The sequence below is a fragment of the Delphinapterus leucas genome, chromosome 16 (genome assembly GCF_059928025.1).
Source record: "Delphinapterus leucas isolate spDelLeu-1000000601 "Yukka" chromosome 16, BTC_Dleu_Yukka2, whole genome shotgun sequence".
In the NCBI taxonomy this organism is placed as follows: Eukaryota; Metazoa; Chordata; class Mammalia; order Artiodactyla; family Monodontidae; genus Delphinapterus; species Delphinapterus leucas.
In genome coordinates, this window is record NC_143144.1 from 82,204,456 (window position 1) to 82,225,629 (window position 21,174).

The following is a 21,174-nucleotide window of genomic DNA, read 5'->3' on the forward strand; positions in this document are numbered from 1 at the left end:
GCGGCATGTGGGATCTTCCCCAACCAGGGGTCGAACCTTCACCCCCTGCAGTGGAAGTGCAGAGTCTTAACCACTGGACTGCCAGGGAGGTTCCTCTCCCAACTCTTGGTAACACCACTCCTAGGCTCAAATAAGGAAGCTGTTTTCTCTAAGCTCTGGAGGGGGCTTTTTAACATCTGTTTGATCAACAAGCTTTATCTTCTGATGCCAAGAAACAGATGAGAGCCCTGGCTCCCTCCTGAAATAGGTGAAGAACTCTCCAAAAATCTGTGTAGAGGACAGATCAGAACTGAAGCACAGCTTTGCAGAGGTTGGCAAAACTTTCTGTTAAGGGCCAGGTACCTTTGCAGGCATCACTGTTCAACACTGCCTTTGTCGTGCGAAGACAGCCATAGAAAATCCCTCAATGAAAAGATGTGGTTGTGTTCTAAGAAAACTTTATTTATACCACCTCACACCCATTAGAATGGCTACTATCCAAAAACAAAAACATAAAAACCCAAAACAGAAAAACGCAAGTGTTGGCAAAGATGTGGAGGAATTGGAACCTTGAACTGTTGGCCAGAATGTAAAATGGTACGACCGCTGCGGAAAAGAGTATGGAGGTTCCTCGGAAAACTAAACGTAGAATTACCACCTGACCTAGCAATTCCACTTCTGGGTATAGAACCAAAAGAATTGAAAGCAGGGACTTGAAGAGATATTTGTTCACCCATGTTTACAGTAGCATTCTTCACTGTAGCCGAAAGGTGGAAGCAACCCAAGTGCCCATCCATGGATGAGTGGATAAATAAAATGTGGTGTTATCCATACAATAGAATATTATTCAGCCTTTAATAGGAAGGACGTTCTGACACATGCTACAACATGGATGAACCTTGAGGACATTATGCTGAGTGAAGTAAGCCAGACACAAAATGACAGACATTGTAGGATTCCACTTCTGTGAGGTCCCTAGAGTAATCAAAATCCTAGAGACAGAAAGGAGAAGGGTGGTTGCCAGGGGCCAGGGGCTGGAGAGAGTAGAGGGTTACTGTTTAATCAGGACAGAGTTTCTGTTTTATGAAAAGAGCTCTGGAAATGGTCGGTGGTGATGGTTGCACAACAAGGTGAACGTATTTAATGCCACCGAAACGTGCGTACATTTAAAAATGGTTAAGATAGTCAGTTTTGTGTTACATGTACTTTACCACAATTTTTTAAGCATTTATTAAAAAAAGAAATCAAAAATCTTTATTTACAAAATTAGGCTGTGGGGAACCTTGCCTTGAAGGATGGGAGAAATAGTTGTCGGCAGCGTGGGAAGAAGCCAGGGGTGGGTGTGTATTAGTCATAACAGTAATTGATACCGTTCATGAGACAACTGCCGCATCACAGACATGGAGACGTCAGAAAAGCCTGGTGAGGTCTGTGCTAATAAGCCATTTTCCATAGCGCGACCCACCCTAAACCCTCCGGCCCATCAGGGGCAGAGGTGCTTCCTGAGCATTAGCCCGGGCTATGGAGCAGGATATGCTTGGAGGCCGTGATGACCCATGAACTCTGTACGGCAAGCACTTGCTGCCCAGATGAGTTAGAAAAGAGTTTGACAAGAGAATGTGTTTCAAGTCTTTGCTGTAAAGTGCCTTAAATGTTAAGGGTCTTAAACCTGGGAAAAATTAGAAAACATTCTAAAAACAATAGGGGCCGCTATGAAAAGGCAGCACACTGTAGGATTCAACAAAATGACATCCTGGAAAAACCAGATCTGTGGAGACAGTAAAGATCAGTGGCTCGCAGGGGCCCAGTGGGAGGGGGAGGGTGGACAGGCAGAGCGTAGAGGGTTTTTAGCACAGTGACACTATTCTGTATGATACTGTAACGGTGGAAATGTGTTCTTGTATACTTGTCCGAAGCCGTAGAATGTACAACCCCAGGAGTGAGCCCTAATGACGCTCTGCGCTTTGGGTGACGATGAGGAGTCAACGTAAGTCCATCAGTTCGAACGCATGTACCGCCCTGGTGCAGGATGTCAGCCGTGGAGGAGCCAGCGGGGATGGGGAACGCTCTGTACATTGCATTCGATTTTGCTGTGAACCTAAAGCTGCCCTTAGGAATCCAGTCTGTTTAAAAGTAACAACAACAATAATAATGTGGGAGGGGGGCAGGATGGGAGAGCGTGGAAGCAACCAGGAGCAGAAGGTGGTAATTGTTGAAGCTGAGTGAGGAGTACGGGGGTCTCTTTTGCTGTCTACTTTTGCGTATGTTGGAAATTTTCCTCCATACGGTGTAAAAGGAACACGGTTGCAGGGTTATACTTGTATCATGCTGACCTCACTGACTGACGCTCCTAAGGAAGGTGGCATACTTGTGACCAGTTGTCACCTTGATCTAAGCCTACTGTAAGGAACATGGACTTTTGCTCCTCTGAGCTTTCGTTTCCTTGTTTGCAAAATATTAGGTAATTCATACCCCACAAGACTTGTGAGCATCACACACAGTGATGTCTGTGAAGTAACAACACTGCCTGGAACGCACAAGGTGCTCAGAAGACGCTTTACCAGCAAAGCAGCAGAAAGTTAGGTGGGTGGTCAAGTGGCAGAGAGCGGTGGTCGGTCCCGCCACTTTCAGGATGTCTCGCCTTCAGCCCACAGTGGTTCATGCGCAACACGCACTGTTTTGGCCGGAACCTGAGACAGGAGACAGATCGTGCATCTAGAGCACCAGTGTGTTGAGCATGAGTCAGAGCTGCAGACCAGGGCCCACAGATGTCTGCTCCAGGAGACCCCCAGCAGGGATGAGGCCTTCTTAGTCTGGAGCAGACTCTCCCTGGGAATTCTCTGTATTCCTGGGCCTCACGGACTGAGCCCACTTCTCCAGGTCTGTGGATCTCCCAGAGCTGGCCAGCAGAAAGGTTCAGAGCAATCTGCATTTTACTTAGGAGTCTGATGGATGTCGAAGGCTTATTGATTTGAAAAAGAAATGAGGAAATCTCATGCATTCAGGAAACAAGGGCGGCCAAGCCTTTTGTCTTTCTGGCCTCTTCCCTGCTTTAAAGTCCTCAGGGCCCCCATTGCCTACCATCAGAGGTGCAAATTCTGCACCTTGGTGTCTCCAGCCTCTCACGGCCCCAGCCAACTCTTCCAGCCTCATTCCCAGAAAGTTCTCATGACATTGGTCTTCCCACTGTTTCCCAAGTTGCAGAGACTGGGGGCGGGTCCCACCAAAGCCCCCCACCTTCTGTGCATCACTTCACCTCGAGACACACCAGGGTCTTTCCTAGAAGTCCCTTCTCTGTGCTCACGTGGTCTTCGTTCCTCACCCAAGATCCCACCGGGGGAAGTGGCTGACGCTGTTTAGACACTGACTTGATGCCATGCTGCTTGTGGGAGATGCCAGGAGACCGATCAGCTGGAGGAAAGCATCCGTCCCTTGGAATTGAAGTGACAGCCTCTGCACCTCTTTCATCACTTCACCTGTAGTTGCCTCTCCTTCCCAGCATTCCTGAATGATGCGGAAAAATCATTTTCAGGCAAATTTCCAACCACGATTCCTTGACTTACTGTTCTGCAGGGATAGGATGTGTCGCTTTACATTTGTTGCCTTTTGTCTAACCACTTTGGGCAAAACATTTTGTTAAAAGATGCAGATTTCTCTTTTCCCCCCAGAGCGACTCTAATGTGAATGCCAGACGTATTTAAATGCCCTCATATTGAACTGTACAATCTAATTATATAGCTTAAAGTAAGTTTAGAGAAGGAATAAGAGAAGCCCCACAGCTTCACCATTTGAGAAATGGGGCTTTGCCTTGCACTGGAAGCTCAGGGCATCTCTCGATAGATGTATTTCTCTCTGTAGTAATAAGGCCTCTCATCTTCCACTTCCATTGGCAGCAAACACTGGGTAACGGAGATACAGAAATGCCTGTGGCCCTGTCATAATAAAGTCATTTTAGGGACTGTAATTGTGCCAGGAGCTTCTAGTAGTTAAATTGGTTCCTGATTATGTTCCGCTTTCTAAGTTCCCTTCTTCTCAGTTACACATAACTGTGCTCCTTTGGTTGCTCAGCACACATTGCTTTCCATTAGGTACCTTTGGGGGACGGTCCCCTGCTGGAGCTCACGAGGCAGCCTTGGCCCTTTTGTGCAGGGATACAGTGGGGATGTGGGTGAGAGGCAAGGCCGGGGGATGGCTTCTGGAAAACGCCTGTGGTTGGGAGACTTGGAAACCGGCAGCTGCCTCCTTGTCAGAGCCTCGCTCCCCCTCACCCAGCCTTCTCTCGAACACATGCAGAAGTCGAGTCATGGGGCTTGTGTCCCCTTTTTACCAAATGCTACTTTCCATTTTGTAAAGGTTCAGCCGAGGCCATAGTGTTCAAATGACTTTGAATTATGTGGCAGTACATCTTCCTTACCTTTAATCTCAAAGGTAAAGGAAAAAAACACCCTGAGATTTAAAGTTCAAGATAGTTTAGAGGCCCCATAGTTTAGTACCTTTATGTGTTGGTTGAAAATAGGAGAATCTCAAAAACTTGGGCACCTTTTGAAGGTCTTCTAGCCAAATGTTTACATGGATGTAAAGAGAGAGATATGGGTGGGTAGATAGATAGATAATAGATAGATGGTTAGGTAGATGGATAGATAGATAGACAGGTAGGTAGATAGAGAGATGGATGGATGGATAGATGGGTAGATGGATGGATAGGTACATGGATGGATGGATAGATAGGTAGGTAGGTAGATAGATAGATAATAGTTGATAGAAATAATTAGATTAAAACTGTAATTGGATAAGCCTGTGTGTGTAGCCAGTTAAACTCGTATTTGACACCGTCAGGAATTACAGCACAGCATTTTGTTTCCAGCGGCAGCTCACTGTAGTTAAATGTCCATGTAGAAGAGAAGGAAGTCAAGGAGAATTTCCTGGGCTTTTTTGTTTGTTTTTAATTGTATGAGCTTTGGGAATGAGTGATCTCTGTGTCACCAGGCCCCCAGATTATTTAAAATGGGTAACGTTGTGACAAGGGGGTAAAGGTGATGACTGACTCTCTGGACACAGGAAGGAGTCAGTTACCAAGCAGAGTGAGATGAAGTTCTTTCCATGGAGCCATTAACAAGAAAAGGTGCAGCCACTGGTCTTGAATAATTTGAATGTCTACAGACAGTACATCTAGACCTTAGGGCTTCTGAGTCTTTGGGGGATTTGCCTGTGGCTCTCTCTACATTATTTATTTTGTGTGTTCGGTTTTACCTTTAAAATGTTTAGATTATTAATAAATCCTTTCATAGATTAAAAATGATTGAAAAGAGCTCTGTGAAATATTGGCTTGCCCTTTTTCTTAATCATTTTGACCGTGTGGGACAGCATCCATGAAAGCATTTAGTTCTCACACCATTAGCTTCATTTTTTAGAAATTACTTCATTCTCGTGGCTCAGAATGAGACATGACTTGCTTGGTTCACATCTCTTCCACTCCCTCTCTTTTCTGGCAGAGTCAAAGCAACACCTGTCCCAACTGCTTCCTGCCTTCTACCCACCGTGTTCTCTGTCCCCTCCCTGCAAGCATCTCGTTCTCGTGTTCTTGGGAGCTGGGAACATTATGAACAGTAGGCATGACCTCTATTCACTGGGTCGTGACATTTATGTACAGTAATGTTGGATGGAGAGAATAAAGACCAATGCAGATTGCCAGAGGGTAGATTCCCCCTCCCGTCTAGAGCAGGCTCTGAGTGTGTGTGGGGGGGGCTGTGGGTGTGGGTGTGGGTGTTTGTTTGCGTGGTAGGAGTTCCTGGACATACCACTGGCTCTGAGACATCTGTTAGTGCAGTTATAAACTGATGCTCCCTTAGATCAGAACATTTCTAAATATGCACAGTGGTAAGATGTGCTTTGGGGGATCCTGATGTGTAAAAGACGAGGTTCCCTCCATTAAGGAACTAGCTCCAGAAGTGGAGGGGAGCAATACCCAGCCATAAATGCCAAATGCCTAATGAGAAATTTGGTTATCAAGAACCTCTAAAGAGCTGAACCCCACAGTGGAAAATCTACTTGGAATGCAAGGACTCCAGGGAGAGCTGGGGGCTACCAAATATTCTAGCCTCCCTGAGCCCTCTGATGTGGGTCAGGGCTTGATCCCCTGGGCCAGTTCATCCATCCATCATCCATCCATCCATCCATCCATATTCATCCATTCATTCTTTCCTGTGGCTAATACATAGTGAACATATGTGATGTGCCGGATGCCAATTTGGCATTGCAGACACGCGGGTGAATAAACAGGACCATTTGGGAACAGTCTGGAGGGCTTCTCTGTCCTTGAGTGCAACTCCAGCGGTGCCCAGCGTGGACAGGGTCACCAGGGATGCAGAGCGGAGCCCACTTGCACCCCATCCTCCCTCTCATTGCTCCCCGACAGAAAAGACTTGCTCTTCCCCTCTGCTGAGCTGGGCTGAAACCCTCCATTTCAGCAGACTAGTAAGGCACCCTACTGTCCAGTCGCTTGGCTTAGCTCTGATGCTTCCCATAACCTTTGACGTGAAGCAGGTTGTTACGCACACGTTTCTAATGTGATTTTCTTACTTATTTCCCGCAGTTTGATGGTTACTAGAAATAACTCATGAATTACAGCAGATATTATATATTCTTACCTAAAAGTTAGCCTCTGTTTATGGTTCTTTTTGCCTAGTTAATTGATTTGTGTTCAGGTGGACTTGGAACATTGCTAAGATTTTAATCCCATCAAGTGTGAAAGGTAGGATGGAATGTATGTGTGTCCTGGGTGGCTCTGCAGAAGTGACGTGGCCCTTGATGCCTGTAGCCTGAGTGGCGCACCTCTGTTGCACCATTGATGATGGTTTTTATTTGATCATCTCTTTAGTTTTTCCCCTACAACTTGTATTTTGTGTTATTTGTGTTTTTTGTCCTGGCTTTTTAAAAAATTTATAGCGACTCTAAATTATAGACTCTCCCTCAGCATTGCCCCTTCTCAGTTGTCAGTTCATTAAAAAGTTTTTGCTCAGCCTTCATATTATTTCAGCATGGCATCTTTTTTTTTTTAAGTCATTTTGAGCAATATCTTTATTTAACTAGCCGAAATTGTTCCAGAGCTTAATTAGAAGTAGCATCTTGCAGCTGTTTGGGTGCTATCTTGAGGCACAATAATTAGCCCGTAATAATAATGCATGTCCAAGTGAACTTGTCGTTATTGTCATAGAGGGCTGAAGAGAGTGGCTTCCTTAAAGCTTACAAGGACTCTGGGCTGCACCAGTGAACGGCCAATTCCTGAAGCCGAAGGAAAAGTTAAGGGGAAAAAGAAAATGTCCCCGGCCGGAAGCCTAGTGGTTTTGTGCTGTCTGACAGCCCCTCTCCGCCCCATGACAGGAAGTTGTTTTACTCCACCGACACTTGGGGCATTCCTCCGGTTGCTGGGGTCAGCGCAGTGCACATCCCCAGATGCTACGGAACACAATTGCCAAGGGTCACATGGGCCGGGTAGAGCATCTTCTCTTGAGCCATGCATTCCGTACTTCTGAGGACCGAACATGACACGGGCAACCTCAGCCCAAGACTGGAGGGCTGATTAGGGTTGCCAGGTGACCTGTATATAGGAGGCATGTCCTGAATCTAGTGATTTTGTCCTGGTGCTGGATTAATTTGTCAGGATGCCCTCAGTGCCCTGTATTCAGCTTTTTTTTTCAATAAATTATGAAATTCAGCCAGAAGAGCTATTTTTCCAGTTTAACTAGGCATCTCATAGTGGCAGAATCTGGCCACCCTATGGCTGATGGATATGCTGCTGCCCACTCCATGCTCCTGGTTAGTGGACAAGCCAGCACGCCCATGCCCCTCCATTAATAGTCACTTACAGCACCAATTCCTCCTTTCTGCTTATGTCTTAACATCTCAGGGAAGAGTTCAGATAACTCCGGCTACGGTTTTCTTCAGCCACTAAGACAGCAAACTCCGGCACAGGTCATTTGTCATACTCGTTGTGGTCCTGGATCCCTGATAGGTCTCTTAATGAAATGATGTCTGCAAATCCTCTTTCTTTGAGCTATGCCAGAGAAAGCTGCATGATAGCGGGTGTTGGACAGGAGGTGATGGTGGGAGGTGGTGATGGAGACCTCCTTAAAGCCCCAGGTGGACCTTCCCTCTCTCCCTCCTCCCAGGCTAACTGGTCTTTAGTGGCTCTGGGACTGTCAGGGCTGGGGAGCTTCTCCGGGCATGCATAGCTAAAGAGATCCTGTTGTCAGAGAGCACCACTTCCTAGTAAGTAACCTAGATTTCTCTTACACTCTGGCCGCTTCCTGCTGTTTAAATAGAGGAAGTGTAATGAAGTTTATTATCTGCGACCTAATGCTAATCCCTCTGGCGTCCTGCCTTTGTGCAAAGGGAGAAGGGTCATTTGAAAAGAAGTATCAGGACTGAGCTCTGTTGTTGTAAACACTCCAGAGTAATAAAACAAATCTCCTGAACAAACAACCTTGTGAAACACTTAGTACTCTGGAGTCATTTGTGACAACCCTGAGTTGTATAATATATTCCATCACAGGAAAGGAAAGCCAAGGTATGGAAGGCTGTGATATTTTGTCCTGTGTTCTTAACATGGTACCTTATCAATGAATCAGTGAATTAAAATTCCTTCTAAAACTCTTGTCAAGTTACTCTCATATCTGCTAAAGCTTTTTCATTTTATTTAAACAAGTAAACAGTGACTAAAATTAACATTTGGCGTATAGGACAAACGATACTGAAGTAAGCCATACGTCCAAGCTTGATGATATTTCACCTATCGATTAAAAGAAAAAAATGCCCCCTGCCATATCAGTAAACAAAGGATATTGCAGCCAGCAAGCCATCACATTATAGCCACCCCTGTGGTGAGCCCAGAGTGAACTCAGGACGAGAAAGCACAGGATACTGGCCCCAGAGAGCTGAGGTGCACATCAAAGGAACGATTTCAGTGAGCCCAGACTCATATCTTCCCATATATGAAAAACACTAAATTCCTTAACTTGAGATATCTGATTTTCTTTTTCTTTCTTTCTTTCTTCTTTTTTTTTTAACTGGAGTATAGTTGCTTTACAGTGTTGTGTTAGTTTCTGTTGTACAAGGAAGTGAATCAGCTGTATGTATACATATATCCCCTCCCTCTTGGACCTCCCTCCCACCCACCCCCATCCCACCCATCTAGGTCATCACAGAGCACCGAGCTGAGCTCCCTGCGCTATACAGCAGGTTCCCGCTAGCTAGTTATTTTACACATGGTCGTGTATATATGTCAGTCTTAATCTCCCAATTCATCCCACCCTCCCCTTCCCCCACCTCCACATGTCTGTTCTCTAGATCTGCATCTCTGTTCCTGCCCTGCAAATAGGTTCATCTGTACCATTTTTCTAGATTCCACATATATGCGTTAGTATACGATATATTTTTTTTTCTCTTTCTGACTTACTTCACTCTGTATCACAGACTCTAGGTCCATCCACATCTCTACAAATGACCCAATTTCATTCCTTTTTATGGCTGAGTAATATTCCATTGTATATATGTACCACATCTTCTTTATCCATTCACCTGTCGATGGACACTTAGGTTGCTTCCGTGTCCTGGCTATTGTAAATAGAGCTGCAATGAACACTGGGGTACATGTGTCTTTTTGAATTAGGGTTTTCTCAGGGTACATGCCCAGTAGTGGGATTGCTGGGTCATATGGTAGTTCTGTTTTTAGTTTTGTAAGGAAACTTCATACTGTTCTCCATAGTGGCTGTATCAATTTACATTCCCACCAGCAGTGCAAGAGGGTTCCCTTTTCTCCACCCCCCTCTCCAGTATTTATTGTTTGTAGATCTTTTGATGTTGGCCATTCTGACTGGTGTGAGGTGATACCTCATTGTAGTTTTGACTTGCATTTCTCTAATAATTAGTAATGTTGAGCATCTTTTCATGTGCCTCTTGGCCACCTGTCTTCTTTGGAGAAATGTCTATTTAGGTCTTCCACCCACTCTTTGATTGGGTTGTTTGTTTTCTTGATATTGAGCTGCTTGTGTATTTTGGAGATTAATCCTTTGTCAGTTGCTTCACTTGCAAATATTTTCTCCCATTCTGAGAGCTGTCTTTTAGTCTTGTTTATGGTTTCCTTTTCTGTGCAAAAGCTTTTAAGTTTCATTAGGTCCCATTTGTTTACTTTTTTTTTAACATCTCTATTGGAGTATAATTGCTTTACAGTGGTATGTTAGTTTCTGCTTTAGCAAGGTCCTTTTTGACCCACCTCCTAGAGAAATGGAAATAAAAACAAAAATAAACATATGGGACCTAGTGAAACTTAAAAGCTTTTGCACAGCAAAGGAAAATGTAAACAAGACTAAAGGACAGCCCTCAGAATGGGAGAAAATATTTGCAAATGAAGCAATTGACAAAGGGTCAATCTCCGTTTGTTTATTTTTGTTTTTATTTTCATTACTCTGGGAGGTGGCTCAAAAAAGATCTTGCTGTGATTTATGTCAAAGAGTGTTTTTCCTATGTTTTCCTCTCAGAGTTTTATAGTGTCTGGTCTTACATTTAGGTCTTTAATCCATTTTATTTTTGTGTATGGTGTTAGGGAGTGTTGTAATTTCATTCTGTCCAGTTTTCCCAGCACCACTTATTGAAGAGGCTATCTTTCCTCCATTGTATATTCTTGCCTCCTTTGTCAAAGATAAGGTGACCATAGGTGTGTGGGTTTATCTCTGGGCTTTCTATCCTGTACCATTGATCTATATTTCTGATTTTGTGCCAGCACCGTACTGCCTTGATTATTCTAGCTTTGTAGCATAATCTGAAGTTGGAGAACCTGATTCCTCCAGCTCTGTTTTCCTTTCTCAAGATTGCTTTGTCTGTTCGGGTCTTTTGTGTTTCCATACAAATTGCAAAATTTTTTGTTCTAATTCTGTGGAAAATGCCATTGGTAGTTTGGCAGGGATTGCATTAAATCTGTAGATTGCTTTGTGTAGTGTAGTCATTTTCACAATATTGATTCTTCCAATCCAAGAACATGGTATATCTCTCCATCTATTTATGTTATCTTTGAGTTCTTTCGTCAGTGTTATATAGTATTCAGAGTACAGGTCTTTTGCCTCCTTAGGTAGGTTTATTCCTAGGTATTCGTTTTGTTGCAATGGTAAATGGGGTTGTTTCCTTAATTTCTCTTTCTGATCTTTCATTGTTAGTGTATAGAAATGAAAGAGATTTCTGTGCATTAGTTTTGTATCCTGCAACTTTACCAAATTCCTTGATTAGCTCTAGTAGTTCTCTGGTGGCATCTTTAGGATTTTCTATGTTATAGAATCACGTCATCTGCAAACAGTGACAGTTTTGCTACTTCTTTTCCAATTTGTATTCCTTTTATTTCTTTTTCTTCTCTGATTGCTGTGGCTAGGGCTTCCAAAACTATGTTGAATAATAGTGGCAAGAGTGGACGCTCTTGTCTTGTTCCTGATCTTAGAAGAAATGCTTTCACTTTTTCACCACTGAGAAGGATGTTTGCTGTGGGTTTATCATATATGGCCTTTATTATGTTGAGATAGGTTCCCTCTATGCCCACTTTCTGGAGAGTTTTTTTAATTATAAATGGGTGTTGAATTTTGTCAGAAGCTTTTTCTGCATCTATTGAGATGATCATATGGTTTTATTCTTTAATTTGTTAATATGGTGTATCACATTGGTTGATTTGCGTATATTGAAGAATCCTTGCATCCCTGGGATAAATCCCACTTGATCATGGTGTATGATCCTTTTAATGTGTTATTGGATTTTGTTTGCTAGAATTTTGTTGAGGATTTTTACGTCTATATTCATCAGTGATAATTGTCTGTACTTTTCTTTTTTTGTGATATCTTTGTCTACTTTTGGTATCAGGGTGTTGGTGGCCTCATAGAATGAGTTTGGGAGTGTTCCTCCCTCTGCAATTTTTTGGAAGAGTTTTAGAAGGATGAGTGTTAGCTCTTCTCTAAATGTTTGATAGAATTCGCCTGTGAAGCCAACTGATCCTCGACTTTTATTTGTTGGAAGATTTTTAATCAATTTCAATTTCATTACTTGTGATTGGTCTGTTTATATTTTCTGATTCTTCCTGGTTCCGTTTTGGACAGTTGTACTTTTCCAAGAATTTGTCCATTTCTTAGTAATCTTTTGAAGTTCTAACTACCTGGTCTTTGTTGCAAAAACTCCTGTGGATCCTGGCCCCACCCTCACCTCTTTGGAGCCGTCCCTCAGAGTGATCTGAGATGCTGTGTCCTAGGCTTAAGTCCTCAGTTTTGTCCGCCAAATAAAACATAATTCTCACCTTTTAGGTTGTGCATTTTTTTCCAGTCGACATGCCAAACCATTCCAAGCCTGACAGTGTGTAATAGTGCTTTCAAATGCTTCACTTTAAAAAGCCAGCTAAGCAAAGACCAATTTGGTAACACTGATACATTGTGACTTGAGAAAAATATTTAATTTGCACCTTTTCTTTTTAAAAAAATTAGGGTTTTTAGTGATATTTTTCATATGTTACTTCCACACTCTGTTATTTTGGTCTGTTTCTTTTATTCTGCATGTTTCCTTGATTAATTTGGAGAACATCTGCATATAATTCTCTGGGCTTTTCACTGGCAAAACCTCACAGCTTTTCACAGGACTTAGAGAGTTCCCGTGCCAGACAGTCTTGGATTGTAGCTAGTTGAAATGCCAAACCTCCAAAGATGCCAGAGCAGAAGTGTGTAATTATGTAATTTTCTCTTAATCTTTCAGAGTCTTTCTGCGAGCGATTAATCAGTATGCAGATATGCTGAACAAAAAATTTCTGGATCAAGCCAACTTTGAGCTGCAGGTAAGAGGAGAGGTAGACATGACCACTGTTAAGAAATCATGTTAAAACAAATTGCTGGTCTGAGCCCATATCTTATATTTCTAATCCTTGAACTTAAGTTTTCCCATTTAAGGTGTGGAAATGGAATTTACAGTGTGTGATACTGGAACCCGAGGATTGAAAATGATGCCTTTGGGCTATTTGCTCAGTTTAGCGAGGAAGGAGATGGAGCTGTTTCAGAGTGAAAGTCTTGAATCAGAGTGACAAGTAGGGACTCTCTGAGCAGGAAGGCCACCAAATCTCAATTGGTGAGGCTGCCAAGATAGTCTCAGACCATCCTAATGTGATGAGGGTCAGCCCAGGAGGAGAAGTGGGTCTGCATCACTGAGCCCAGCTTGCTTGTAGCTGTAGGTTTTCCCCTGATATATTCTCTTCCGGCTTTGTGCTGCCCCAATTGGCCTTTACCAGGCAAAAGGTCCCAGCCCTGCAACACCCCTGGGCTGTGGTCAGCTGATCCTTCCACGTTGGCCCTACTTCTCCAGTGCTTGTGGAGTGCGTGCGTGTGTGTGTGTGTGTAAAAAGGATTGGTTTTTCCCTGGCATGATTTCTTACTATGCATCTACTATTTGTGACTCTCATTTCCACTGAACTTCGGATATATTTCTGCTAATCATGATTTTGCCATTATGTAGTTTCATTTACTAAAGTTTGCAAATAAAAGCGTCCAAATGCAAACAGGTTAGTTTCCTGGGTGGGATTTTTCACTGAGAAGGAACCTGAAGAATTTATGTATACCCAGAGGGTGATCTGGCTCAAAACTGAGTTACCAGAGAACAAAAATCAGACAACCATCTACCTTCCCTTTTGCATGGTCTTCAGAAAATTTAGAGCTAATGTGCTACTCGGTTTATTAGATTAAGTTCTTAAGTGCCTAGGCCCTATTTCTTGCATCATTTTTTTAAATTAAAAATGTTTTATCGTCATTTAAGTACATAGTGGTACATCAGGTACTGTGTATTTGGAAATGTTACTTACTATTTTTCACAATTTTAAATGTTTTATTATTTTCTCTGCTTAATGTTTGTTTTCACACGTCCTGATACACAGATACATGCACGTAAAATATTTATGCAGTGTAAATCCACACATCGAATAAAATATGAAAGGCCCCTTACCACCCTTTCACTCTTTTCTCCCTCTGCCGGGTAACTTTTTAAATAATTGTTGTGTGTTCTCCTTGAGGCTTCTTTAAGCATTTACAGTTGACCCTTAAGCAATGTGGGAGGGCGGGGTGGAAGGTGATTAATCTGAGTATAATTCGGCCAACCACTATGCAGTACTGTAGTAGTTACTACTGGAAAATATCCACCTGTGAGTGGACCCGAGTAGTTCAAACTCGAGTTGTTCAAGAGTCAGCTGTATCTGGACCTAGACCTGCTTTCTTTTGGTTTTGAACGTGAATTGGGTCGTGCCAGTCGTGGTTTTCACTTCTATCATGTTCCACAACATAAATGTTACCAACATTGGTGCAGGCATTCCTGCACTGATAACCTGCAGGCTATTTTCAGTTTCTCCCATTTCCAAGCAGTGCTGCCATGAACAGTGTGGCACACGCATCTCAGTGCTGCATTGCTATAGAACAGGTTCCTGGAAGCATAATTGCCAGGCTTGACTGGTAAGATATTTTAAGCTTCATGGACACTAATAAACTACCGACCTAAAATGCTCTAGCAATTTGCAATCTCACCAGCCTTCTCTGAGAGCAGTCATTGTCTAGAGTCTTCTCCCATACCAATTTCTTTAAAATTGTTGACTCTTATTTTTATTGGCATTTCTCTGATTGCTAGTTGGGTTGAGAGTACTAATTGGCTGTGAGGATTTCTAGTATGAACTGTCTGATCATTTCCTCTGCTCACTGTCCTCTTGGGCTATTTGTCATACTTTTTTGCAAGTTGGAATTCTTGCTATAGCCTAGTCATGGGTTTAGGTTTATCGTATAGAAATATTTGGTTTTTCTGTAGTTAAATGTGTCAGTTCTTTTATGGCTTTTGGGTTTTATGTTTTGCTTGGCAAATCCGTCTTTGATTATAAATTTAACTATTCTTTATGTAGATAGTCTCTGATAATACCTTTATAGTTCTGCTTTTTTTTAACTTTCCAATGATTAATCCATCTGTGATTTCTTTTTTTAATGATTTTTGAAAAATTGATGTATAGTTGATTTACAGTTGTGTTTGCTTTAAGTGTACAGCAAAGTGATTCAGATACATATATATATACATAAAATATATACATCTGTATTCTTTTTCAGGTTCTTTTCCATTATAGGTTATTACAAGACATTGAATATAGTTCTCTGTGCTATACAGTTGGTCCTTGTTGTTTATATGCATCTGCATTTTCTATAGTTAGCGTTAGGGGCCAGAGTTTAACTTTACTTTTTCCCACATTATTTTATTGTCGACAAAAAATTAGTCAGTCTAAGGAAGAATTGGAAAATTTAATTCAAGCTGAATTTGAGGATTATAACCCAGGAAGAACATCTCAGAAAGCTCTGAGAACTGTTCTGCCAGTTAGAAATCAAGGCACATATAAGTTTTTTTGAGACAGAGGGTGGTACATCAAATGACATATTATTGACAGTTTACATAATCCAGATCTAAGTCATCAAGTTGGGTCATGTGACCCCTTACAAGGTCAAGAAAGGATGTTATCTTTTAAGGAGTTGTCTTGTTGATGCGAGGAGAATGTTTCTCTTTATGGTTGAGCAGCTATTTTCTGCCGATGGGCGAGGTTTGGTCAGTGCCTAATGCAGGTACACAATGCACAGTGAGGGGAGAAAGGAGTCCAAAGGGCAGAGAAGAATTTTTATGTTTAAATAACATATGAATTTTATTTCACATTATAAATAGTTTCTTCTTTCCCAGTGATTTGAACTGCCACTGAGGAAACTCATAATTACAAATGCATGTGGGTACATTTCTGTTTTCTGTGTTATTACCTATGGGTTTTATACCCAGCTAGTATAACCAGGACTTCCCCGTTAGTGTGTTATTGCAAAATTATCTTGACTCTTTTTGCGCATTTCCTCCTCTGTGTGAAATTCAAAATCACCTTGTTAAACTTCTTAAAAATGCTGTCTACATTTTAACTAGGATTCGGTTGAATTCATAAGTAATTGTAGGGGAAATGTAACAGCATTTTGGGGAATACGTGGCAGTATTTATTTTCTCCCATCCCACACAGGAATATTTAGGCCTTTTTCTGTGTCCTTCATTAGGTTTTCTTGTTTTATCCGTGTAGGCCGTGCCTGTCACGTGAGATGGCTGTGTGTTTCCGGTGTGACTGCAGTGGGCGTGGGCTTACTGGTTATCGCTGAGCTTGCGCATTGTTTCATGCATACGGTCCTCTGGATGCTCCCTTCAGGCCCAACACCTTGGCTGCAATGAGCCCTTTTGGCCTTTGTCCCTTGGCAAGTGTGAAGTGCATTTGATTGTTCCACTTTGGGGGGCTCCCACCCTCCCACCCCCAGGGGGAGGCTTGGGTGCCATGTGGCCGAGGCCGCCTTCAGCGTGTGGTCCAGGCAGTGGCCGCTCCCACAAGGTGCATTTTTGTGTTCTAACATTCCCTGCACAGTTCTCTCTCCTGACACTTCCTTCTCCTTTAACTAGTCATCCCTGTGGGCTGCTACTGCTTCCCTCTGTCCCTCCTCAGTCTGCTTCTCATTTCCAGCAAGTATGGTACGAAGAACTTTTTTTTCTTAACCTTATCCTAGTGAGCTGCCAGCCTGACACCCTATCACCTCCCCAGATCTGTAGTATATATTTCATACAAACAGAGACCGTCCCCTGCCTAACTAGAGTAAGAATACCAAATGCAGGAAACTTACATTCTCATCACCCCTAACCAGTCCTCAGACCACATTCAAGTTCAGTCGTCCCAATCCTGTCCTTCAGAGGTCAGCATCACAAATGCCGTTAGTTGTCACATCTGAAATCACGCGTAGCTTACAGGGTTTTTTTTTTTAATGTTTGTATTTTTATGTGATTTTTTAAAGACTTTGTTAATGGCAGTTTCAAGTTCACAGCAAAATTGAGAGGGAGGTGAAGAGATTTCCCGTAGACCCCTGCCTCCTGCACACGAAGCTACCCCACTATCAACATCCCCCACCATATGGTACATTGTTACAACTGATGGACCTACACTCACGCATCGTAATCACTGAGTCCTTACTTTACATTACGGTACACTGTAGACGTTCTGTCCACCCTGTGGGTTTGGACAAATGGAGAATGACTTGCATCCAGTTCCATTGCCCTAAAAATCCTCATCCTCCTCCTGTTCATCCCTCCCTCCCCCAATGCGTTCATTTTCTGTGTGTCTTTCGTCTCCTTCAGGCTACAACAGTTGCTCACTCCTTCCTGGCTGTTCTGTCCTCGGCACTCTTGCAGAGCCCAGGTCTGGGTTTGCAGACGGCCCTGCACTTGGGTTGCCTCACGTTCCCCAGTGCTTAGACCCAGGCTGCACCCTTGGGAGGAGCATCACGGAAGTCATGACCCCTGCCCCCCATGCCAGATGCTCCCAACTCCTGGGGGGCCCCCTTGTCCTGTTCAGGCTCTGACAATGGCCAGGGCATTTTTGAGGTGCACAATAGGCAGCCTCCTCTTTCCTAAGGATGTAAAAATCTCCTGAGGGTCCCAGTCTTGCTCTACAGGTGGAAACTGAGTCGCCAGGCACGTGGGCCACGAGGGAACCTCCTTCTTCAGGGCATTGGACTACGCAGTTCCCCTAAATATCTCCCGGGGCAGGGTTTTCAGGAGACTTGTGGCTCAGCTGTCGTCCTGGCCGCTGTGTGAGTGAAGAGAAGGAATATAGAGTTAGTGAAACTGGCATTTAAAAAGACACATTCATATTTTTGTCGATGTTGTTTTTATGGGCAGCAGGTATACATTAAAATACATTCTGGGTCCTGCTCTAGTGGTGCCCCTCACCCAAACGTGGCCGGGGACCCCTGCCAGTGCTGTGAGAGGAGGGCACTGCTGGGAGGTGGGTGGCGATAGCAGGGAGGTGTTAGTTCCAAAAACAAAGGAAGCAACTTGTACTTTATTGATTTGAGTCACCCCTTTTATTATAAAAAGGCCTAAAAGAGAAAGTGCCTTTGTGGGCAGGAAAGAGTGTGACCTGTGAGGTCCAGGATGGCCCGCTGGAGACCCTTGTTCTGCTTCACGTGTTTGTTTTTTGTGGTTTGGAGCAAGTCTCTGAACCTCATCTGAAATGGGAAGACCAGCCCTTACCTGGAAATGAGCTGCTCTGTTCCTGAAGAAATGCCAGTTCCTGAGGAGCACCGGATAAATGAAGCCCACTGCACTCTTAGCTACATCCATGCTGGAAAGTTTCCTCTTATTTCTCTGGTCGCTGAAAATAGAGTCATTACTGTTAACACCTTGTTTTTATGTAACTCTGTGTAGCCATCCCATTTGATGCAATGAATATTATCCCTGTTTTGTAAATAAGAAAACCAATACCCACAAATTTCTTCCTAAGATCATTGAAGGCACCTTGGAGCTTGGACATGTGATGGAAACTCTGTCCAGCTCTTTCCCACTGAGAGCAGGTGAAAGTTCCCCTGAAATATCCTGTGCTACAAGAATGGTCTGCTGAGGAGTATCTGTGATGGCCTGTCTCTGAGCCCCTTGCTGCAGTTCCTGGGGGGAGGAGGGTCTCCCCGCTTATCTCTCACCTGTGCTCCCCCACCCTCAGGTGCCGCCCTCTGAGAGAGGATGCGGATGGAAGCAATCTGGAGGAAGTGTCCATAGAGTTTTCATTTGCATTTGAGAAATCCCCATGGGTTCATCCCTCAAATATTGATTATTCCTGATGGATCACTTACTTTGAGCCAGGCTCTGCCCTGGACCGGGAATCCTGCCCCCACCCTGTGTATCGTGGAGTGTAAAGGGAGGACGATTAGGGCAGGACTGTAGGGACAGACCAAGGTGCTCGAGGGCTCGAGAGGGCGAACACACCTGGTCCTGGTATGCTAAGACCCAGTGAGGGAGGAGAGGGGGGTGGACCCGGCATCTGCAAAGGCCCAGGGGTGGGGAGAGCATCAGCTCGAGGATCTGATGGGAAGACAAGGGTGCAGAGTATGGGTGGAAAGGCTGCTGCAAGGCAGAAGCAGAGGGAACCAGGCAGCGGGACTCCCCTTCAAACTCTGTTCTGACCAGAAACGTGTGGGAAGTTCCTGAAGAGGTTTGAGCTGGGGTGTGGCCCCCTCAGATTAGTGTCAGTTCCCTCTGGCTGCCCTGTGGGACAAGGTGAGGACAGGAAACAGGAAGCAGGCTGTTCTGGTCTGTGAGGGATTATGCCGACCTGGGGTGGGTGATACCCCAGCACTGAGACAAAGTGGGTGGGCTTGGGAGGGATTTATAAGGGGAAGCAGAAGGACTTGCTGATTGAAATGGTGGGATGCTGTGAAGGACAAAGCCCAGAGTAAATCCCAGGTTTCTCCCCTGGGCAGTGAGGGGTATGCCCGTGTCATTTATTGAGTTCAAGCGAAAAGCCCCCATTCATGGTCCAAGAATTCGTCCTTCATTTAAATTTTCTTCACCTGGTCTTAAACATTGACCTAATCAGGGGGTCTTAGTTTCATGACTTTAGGAATCTACCCATCATAACACTTCTTGTTGAAGAACACTTTTATGGGATACTGTGTCCAGATACACAGAGCTTCCAGTGAAGAGCTTTACGAGGACAAAATCATTTTATAGTAAATTGTCATTTAAGCCACGTACAGTCTGTAAGTCCTTGACATATGAAATGTTGGATCTTTTTACGTTTTCCTCAATTTTCTAGTGTGTATATATTTTTAGTCTCATAAAAATGATAAATTATAGAAATCTACACAGTAAGTCCCCTACCTACGAACCTTCAAGTTGTGAACTTTCAAAAATGCAAATGTGCGTTCGCATGTCCAATCACGTACATTAGTTCACGCGTCTGGCGTACATTGTCCCTTGCGTGCATCCTCTACAAGTGGTTGTGCTTTTGTGTACTTTACGGTACTGTATAGAGTACAGTAGTACCGTGTCTTTATTTTCAAGCCCAGGACGTCCGGAAGCAAGCGTAAAAGCAGTGGTATATAGCTGATTGTGTTAGTTGGGTACCTAGGCTGACTTTGTTGGACTTACGACCAAGCTGGACTTACGAACGCGCTCTCGGAACTCCTTCATATGTAGGGGACTTGCTGTATACTATGAGGTAACGGGCTCCATAATACAGTATTAATAACAGCTAACATTTATTACGTGCTTACCGTGCTCCTGGCACCACTGGATGGGCACTGCATGTCTTTACTCCCTCCGTCCTTTAGCAGTCCTATCAGGTAGGTACTGTTGAAATTCCCACTTTACCTGAGGAAACCGAGGCACAGGGAGGTTAGCGTGCCGCCTAAGTGAGTGGCTGAGCTGGGACCTGACTGCATGCACCGTCAGAGCCCATGCTCAGCCCTGAACCACACCGTGGGTGGCCGATTAGCAGTGTGTGTGTAGAGAGTGCGGCTTTCAAACCTTTCAGAAGTGTGTGCTGGGCAAATGCTATTCTAAACGTCTCGGAGCGTTTCTGAGATCCTGTATTAATCGGTTCGGCACCTTAGCATCTCCCCTTTTTGGTTTCAGCTGTGGAACAACTATTTTCACCTGGCTGTCGCTTTCCTCACTCAAGAGTCCTTGCAGCTGGAGAATTTTTCAAGTGCAAAGAGAGGGAAAATCCTTAACAAGTAAGTCCACGTAGCCCCAAACGCACGGGCAGGAGCCTGCAGTTCTATTAGCACAGTCTTCTTGCGTCTTCTAAGCCAACTGGGTACCAATTGAGATGTAATCATGGTGTAACGAGAGGGTGGTTTCACACCATGAACTGAGTATTGCCTTTTGTAACCCATGAATGCAGATCTAAAACTGCAGCTTCATTCTGGTGGGTTGCAGGTCAGTGTCATTCAGGACTATTAGCACCGAACAGAATGGTAGTTTCGGGAGATAATTGCTTTTGCTGTGCACCGTGCTCATGTCACACCACGTATGGTTTGCTGTGTTGCTTAACTCTCCCAACGCTGCTTCAAACAAGGAAGCTTCTGACGGAAGCTGTTGGCGTCTTGGGATTGTGGGACAGCTCATCGCGGAGTGATGAGTCATCTGGGGCTCCTTCTTCGCAAGAGATGACCCCGGTCCTCTTCCAGGCGGGAGATCTGAAATTGCTTAACTAGCCCTTGGATTATCCTGAAAACGTCTGAGAAGCCCCGGGGAAGCCAGGATCCCTGCCTGGCTCCTTCAGCACTGCATCCCGAACAGCTCCTGGTCCAGGGTCAGGAAAAG

General features: G+C 44.1%; 1 protein-coding gene across 1 annotated transcript in view; it reads left to right on the forward strand.

Moving 5' to 3' along the window:
- The window catches only part of DOCK1 (dedicator of cytokinesis 1), a 527,459-nt gene that overhangs the window by 398,314 nt on the left and 107,971 nt on the right, over positions 1–21,174 (forward strand). The window contains exons 30-31 of the mRNA XM_089898353.1: positions 12,751–12,829; positions 20,482–20,582. Coding sequence (XP_089754479.1) covers positions 12,751–12,829; positions 20,482–20,582 — 180 coding nt within the window. The remainder of the gene's footprint in view (positions 1–12,750; positions 12,830–20,481; positions 20,583–21,174) is intronic.